Genomic DNA, 6,655 nt, shown 5'->3' on the forward strand with positions numbered 1-6,655 from the left:
AAGTGCCAGAAGGAACAGGCCCTGAGGAAATGGCAGGAGTATTGCAAACACTTGGGGAAAGGTCAGCGCCTTTTAGGTATGAGGTTATTACTGTTGTTTTACCGTTAGTTTGAAGAAGGATACCTGTTTGCTGCTCTCCAGAATCACCCAAAGTGCTTTCAAGTGGGAAGGGGATGACTTCGGTCTTGTGGACAAGCTTTAGATGCCAAAGAGAGCTCCTCTCTCCTCATTCTATCCTCTGTGTAGCTGCTGAGCTCGTTTTTTTTCCATCACAGTTTACAATCATGACACCTCCCTGAAGGGACCGTGGGACTGTCTGTGGTTCCCCATTTCCACTGTTCCCCTGGCTCCTGATTCAGTCCGCATTCGCCTTGGCTCCCACTTGGCCCTGGGGCTGGTGACCTCTGACTGTCTTCTGAGGCTGTCCAGTGGTGCCCAGCCAGAGCACCCTGAGGTACTCCTTGGGTCTATCCCCAAGCAGAAGTCCCTGTGTTCAAGGCTTCCATCTAAATCCTTTTTTTCTCTGAGGTTTTTTAGGCACCCACTTTGGTGCAAAGGAGTGTGTAGCATGAGCCTGCTCCTCTCCTCTTGGCTTTCTTTCCCGCTGAGGCACGTTATTATCTATGTCTGTGTCTCTTGGAATTCACACGCAATCTGTTTGGCTCTGGAGGTTGTGGATTTGGGGGAGGAGACCATCCTGCTTCCAGCCATATTCTTTCTTTTTTAATTAATTATTTATTTATTTATTTATTTATTTATTTATTTATTTTGTGTGTGTGTGTGTGGCCAGCTCAGCCCACCAGACGGCGGGGCTGGCTGGCATGTGGTGCTGGGGGATTGAACTGCGGTCCCTGTGCTTTGCTTGGCTTAGTTTGTTCTAAGTAGGTGCTTTAGACCACTGAGCCATCTCACCAGCCCCAGCCATATTCTTTCTTTCCTACTCCCTATGGCCCTGACTCTTGGGGAAGGATTTGTGTTTGTCTTTCTTCCTCTTCCACCTTAGAACCTTCTTAGGGCAAGGGTCTTTTTCTGGATCTGTGTGTTTCTTTCTTTTCTTTTTTGTGTTTTTGGGAAGGGTTTACAGGGTGTCTATGGTCTTACTACTAGATTGGACTCATAGTGATCTGCCTGTTTATAGCCTCCCAAAAGCTGGGATTACAGGTGTGTGCCACCATGCCCAGTCTCAATTGCCATCTCAGCGTGCCCTCCCAGGGGCAGGGCCTGCATGGGAATCAGAGCCCCAGCCCCTGCGCCTGCTTGCAGGCACTTTAATCTGCTGAACTATTTTGCCGGCCCTAAAGCTGTGTGTTTCCACAGGCCTGAGTTTAGTGGCTGCTTATCGTTTGACTTTGGAATTGGCAACCTTGTCCCACTTCTCCCCCCACCAGTGTCGGTGGGTGTCCATAGCTTAGCTCCAGCATGAGGGTCCTTGGCTTCTGGGATTGTGTTGCATGGAGCCTGGCAACGCAGATGCAGTAGGGTGCGACCTTTTCTGCTCTTCCCGAGGCTTTATTTCCAGTTTCAAAGGCTCTTCAGGTGGAGGGAGGAAATTTCAATTATCGGGTCCATGTCTGGGAAAGTGGCAGCACAGATCACCACTTGCAAACAGAATTGATTTCTCCTTAATGAAGCAGCTGTTGGCAGGCGGCTGGGCTCCTTGAATACTTGGGTGTTTTCAAATTGTCTGAGAATGAGCTTCTGGGACGAATGGCTGTTAACCCTTCCAGGAAAGCAAAGAGTGAAAGCAAGCCTTGGGAAGGGTGCAGGGCCTTCTGAGGGTGCTGAGGAATGGGTGCTCTATGTTGGAGCTGGGTTCATATTCTATATGATTTCTGGGGACTGTGAGGAGACGCACCTGTCTGCTCTCTGTCTGTCTGTCTGTCTGTCTGTCTGTCTGTCTGTCTGTTTCTTTCTGCCACTCTCTCTCTCTCTCTTTTTTCTGCAGTCCTTTTCTTCTCTCTCTTCTGGGGTTACCTCCTTACCCTCAATTTCCTCCCCTTTCTTTATTTTTCTTTTTTCCTCTATCTGCTTCTATTTTTTCATTGCTTTATCTCTTTTTTTCAAGTTGTTCTTTGTGCATTTTACTATTTTCTTTGTTGTTGCATTTTCTTTTCTTTCCCCCTCTTGTCTGTGGTCTTCTATTTCACTGGCTCTCTTGGTGAGTCTCCCTACTTCCTTGTCTCTCTTTGTCCCTTGCCATTGCTTTCTTTTTACTCATGTTGAAGTAAAAGGCATTGATATTCTCACAGCCTCACCTTCAGGGCACTCACTGGTTCTGTTTTCACCGTGATATCACTGGGCCTACTCTCCACTGTAATCATGAGAAATCGGAAAGTCTTAGGAGCTCAGCCTCATTGGCCTTGGGGTAGGCCAGGGCCCAGCAATGGCAGAACTTGATAGCTAAAGATCACCTGGGAGTTGTGTTCTAGGCTACTAACGTCTCAGACCCAGTTCTTGAGCACAGAGACATATCTTCATTCTTCTTGCCCTGGCCTGGATATAACAGCATCTGTGACTCCAAAAATGAGGTCAAGCTTCCCCCCTTCCTTCTCTGGATGGATTTCTTAGAGTAGGCTGCCTACTTTGCCTAGATAAAACATTATGCCTCTGTTGCGTGCTCGCTCCAACCTGGAGTCCTGGGACTGCAGCATCCTGCCTGTGGGGATAGTAGGAGTTGGGCTGCTGTGCGACTTTTTTGAGAAGATCACCAGCCTCCGTGCCTCAGTTTACCTATTTCTAAAATGAAGATCGAGATACTCATCTTGTAGCATGGAGTAGAGGTTGCATGCCATACTATGAATAAGGCAGATATTCAGCAGATACTCCTACTTTGTTTGTCCTGTCATTCTAGATATTTTCTGACTCTCTTTCTTCCCAAAAGTGTGTGAGGGAGGTACCTCACCCTCGGTCATGTGTATCCTCAGGAGGAGGGAGGGAATTAGTATCCATCTGGCACCCTGAGTGCTTTGTCTCTGTTGACTGATGAGTAAGTCGAGGTAGGTGCTTAGCTCATTTTTACAGAGTCAGGCCTATCAGTAGACCTCAGCTTCAAAACACTTAATTTGCTCATTTCTTTTCAGCAAGCAGATGTCCCACCCTGTGCTGCCTGCTAGAGATGCACAGAAATACAAAACATGGTTCTGGGGATCTGCGAGTTTAGTTTGGGAGGCAAACATCAGAAAGCAGGTGCATGCACAGGGGAGGGTGGGCTGTCTCTGCCTCAGAGCAGCCAGGAAAGGCTCTGCAGGGGAAGGCGTGATGAATGACGTGATGGCATCTGCTGGTTAGAGATGAGTGGGGAGGTGCTGCGTGCGACAGGGTAGCTCATGGGGCAGGGCTCCTGGCCACCAAGCAGGTGTGAATGCACGACAGTCAGGGGATTGGGGAGTAAGAAGTGGGGCTCTGTTCTGCCTGCCCCTCTCTTCTGCTTACCCTCCTTGCTGGGTGTGAATCATTCAGCTGCAGAATTCCTGTCTGCTGTGACTATGTTCTCCCTCCCTTCTTGCCACTCCCCATCCCACAGGGCTCTGTGTAAGACTTCACCACATTTATCAATACCTTTGCTCTTTCAGGGCTACTCCAGGGACCCCAAAGAAACAATGCAATTCCAGCTATGCTTCTGGCAATTCCAGTCTCTAGGAAGAGCACAGTTTGAACTTGCAAATGTTACTGATTTAACCAGATCCTTAAAATGACAGATCTTGGACATGACAAAGTTCTAAGATGATTGAAGAAGCAAGATGGTGTGACCGATATTAAGACCTCCTTCAGATACATTTACCATAGTATCCAAATGCAAACGAAACCAGGCATTCATGTGACTGGGGTCCTGTGGTGACCAGGTGACCAAAATGTCAGGTGCCAGGTAGCCAAGATGATGATCAGATAAAATTGGTACATCATTTCTTAAAATGTGTCTTTCAGGGCAGCTGAAGGAAATACATGCCTCTGAGCAGGGCCCGGTCTACTTGCCTCTCTCTTCTGTCTTCTCTCTAGGCTGCTCTGCGCAGATTGGCCGGGGTCTGCCCTGAAGGACTCCAGGACTCGGACTTCCAGCAGCTGGTCCAACCCAGGCTTGTGGACTCGTTCTTACTCTGCAGCAACATGGAGGAGAGTTTTGTGTAGCGGAAGTGCATTTGCCCTCTTCTCACGCCGCTCTGAACACACACCTGCGCAGCACCTGAGCGTATGCAACTTCTCCTCATCTCTGTATTTATACATAATTTATTTTTTCCATGAAAGAGAAGGTGAAATCTTCTACTAACATCATGGAACAGTAGGTGTTTCTTGGAGATCTTTTTTGTTTCTATTTTTTGACTTCTGTGGCTTTTCAGTTCCAGATGCTTAAATGCATAATAACTAATATGACAGATTGTCATGGATGATTTCACTTCAGCTTGTTTTTTCCACTCTCACTATATAATCATGCCTAATTTTTTTAAACGTTGGAACCAGAGCATCTTAACTGCCCAGCAGTTTTTTTTTTTTTTTTTAAGTTAGAATCACTCTTCCCAAAACTTTAAAATAAATTTCGCAGCTGGACAGAATATACTGGAAAAAGGTTTTTCTTTAATAAATGGAATATGCAAATTATGTCTTGTTTTTTTTCTGATTAAATTGTATCTTTAAAGTGTTTGTTTCCCAAGAGTTCATCCTGCAGGAGCCTTCTCAGCTATTTCAAATGCACAGAGTGGTCTTGTTTTCATAGTGTGTCAAGTTCTAAGTGATTTCATGAGAAACCATAATGAGGTCAAAGACCCAAAAAACTCAGCTCGCTTTGGTACCTCTGCTTTTTGTAACCTCACCCAGCTCCTAATGAATGGAGTCCTAGGATGAAACTTTTTGAATAATTCCTCTTGAGAAGGATATTTAAGAACAAGGGTGTGCTAGAGCTGGCTCCACCTGGCTCACACAGGACAATTAGAGAATTCCTGCCCAACTTCATGTTCAGTGACCTCATACTGGTAGCTTGAAAATGGCCACAGTGGAGCATTTGCGCAACAGAAGTAGGTGGGTGCTACAAATCAGGGTTTTGATTTCTTTAGAGACCCAGTTTTCCAATACCGCTGCTTGAAAGTATAACTAAAATCTGAGAATCCTTCTACAAGTGATGCTGTGAAGTGATTTTGTACAATGTACATTTCTTGAATTTCTAATTACTGGCCTAAATGAATTAACCTGATGGACTAAGCCTGTACCATGCATTATCTCATTTTTCCTTGTAATAGTCACATTATTATTAGTGTAGTCACATATATTATTCTATGTGATCCTGTCATTAAATCACTTGCCCTAAGGCACTTGTTCATAAGTAGTGGTAGGGCCTGAACCTAGCAGTGATCCCTACCAGAGTCTTTGCTTTGAAATCTTATAGAGAAAAGGGACGTCTAGGTCCTTTCACCTAAAATGGTAAAGATGATGATGATGATGATTTCATTTTTATGTATTTGGTATAGGGTCTCACTACATGCAGCTCAGACTCATAGTGATTCTCCTGTTTTCAGCCTCCCCAGCACTGGGATTACACGTGTGTGCCACCACACCTGGACTTGGTGGCCAGCTCAGTGTCCCCTGGAGGCTGGGTGGTGTGGCATGCAGGAGCAGGGATCAAACCCTGGTCCCTGTGCTTGCCAAGGAAGGTGCTTAGTCCCCTGAGCTATCTCTTAGGCCCTGATAAAGATGCTTATGATAGAAAATATTTTTATGACATTACAATGTACTGAATACGTGTTTTATTTATTTATTTTTGCAGTACCAGGGATCGAACTCAGAATCTTGCACTTGCCAGGCAGGTGTTCATACCACTGAGCTATCTCCCCGGCCCTGAACATGTGTTTTCTCTTGCCTGTGTACTCACTTTTATGGAGAAGGAAATGTCTCTCCATGAGACAATGGAGTTGAGGCTGGAAGGACACAGCAGACTATGAATCCTGTCTGAGGCCTTCTGAGCTCATTTCAAGAGCTTCCACTTTTAGGAATGAAGGTTTTGTCATAGTTCACTTAGTTTTGAGTTATGACATCAACAAATGCCTTTTGTTCATATCATGACCAATCTCAACAGAAAAGTCTTCCAACTCTGAGAAGCTTGAAAATTCAACATTTTACCACTGGCAAAAATTATTGTCAGTTATTTTCCTTGAAGGAGCAGTCTCCTTCTGTTTATTTTTGAGAGAATTCTGCTGAAGATCTCAGTTTTAATAACCATAGTTGTCTGTCACTTAATCTTTCTAATAAAAATAGTGTACTGTGAGAAAAGCAACTAGCTCACTTTTAGACTTCAGACAATCATGAAGTATTTTATTTTCTTGAAACTGATGTAACTATTTCAGCTCAGAGTGGAAATGCCTGAAGTGGAGCTTTTTGCCACCAGAATAAAGGGAAATTAGAGGGATAACCTTCACACCGAAGGACGGCATTCAGCAAAGTTCACGTTTGCTGCCTCACCAGAAAATTAAGTGGAATTGGTATTTAAAAAATTCACATGTATAGGGCCGGTCAAATTGTTCAGCGGATTAAAGCCCTGACAAGCAGGCACAAGGGCCTGAGGTTCAATCCCCGGGCCTGCTGTGCTGGCCTCGCCTCTGGGCACACTGAGATGGCAATTGAGACTGGGCGTGGTGGAGCGCATCTGTAATCCCAGCTCTTGGGAGGCTGT

The 6,655-nt window shown here is 45.3% G+C and overlaps 1 protein-coding gene across 2 annotated transcripts in view; it reads left to right on the forward strand.

Annotated features, from left to right (window-relative positions):
- Insc (INSC, spindle orientation adaptor protein) overlaps window positions 1–4,466 on the forward strand; it is a 138,540-nt gene extending 134,074 nt beyond the window's left edge. For both annotated transcript variants that reach the window (XM_023719360.1, XM_004634904.2), the window contains one exon: window positions 3,997–4,466. In XM_023719360.1, the coding sequence (XP_023575128.1) occupies window positions 3,997–4,125 (129 nt within the window). In that variant the 3' untranslated portion in view covers window positions 4,126–4,466. The remainder of the gene's footprint in view (window positions 1–3,996) is intronic.
- Window positions 4,467–6,655: the final 2,189 nt, after the last annotated feature.

This window comes from Octodon degus, unplaced genomic scaffold (genome assembly GCF_000260255.1).
Source record: "Octodon degus isolate 3935 unplaced genomic scaffold, OctDeg1.0 scaffold00067, whole genome shotgun sequence".
In the NCBI taxonomy this organism is placed as follows: domain Eukaryota; kingdom Metazoa; phylum Chordata; class Mammalia; order Rodentia; family Octodontidae; genus Octodon; species Octodon degus.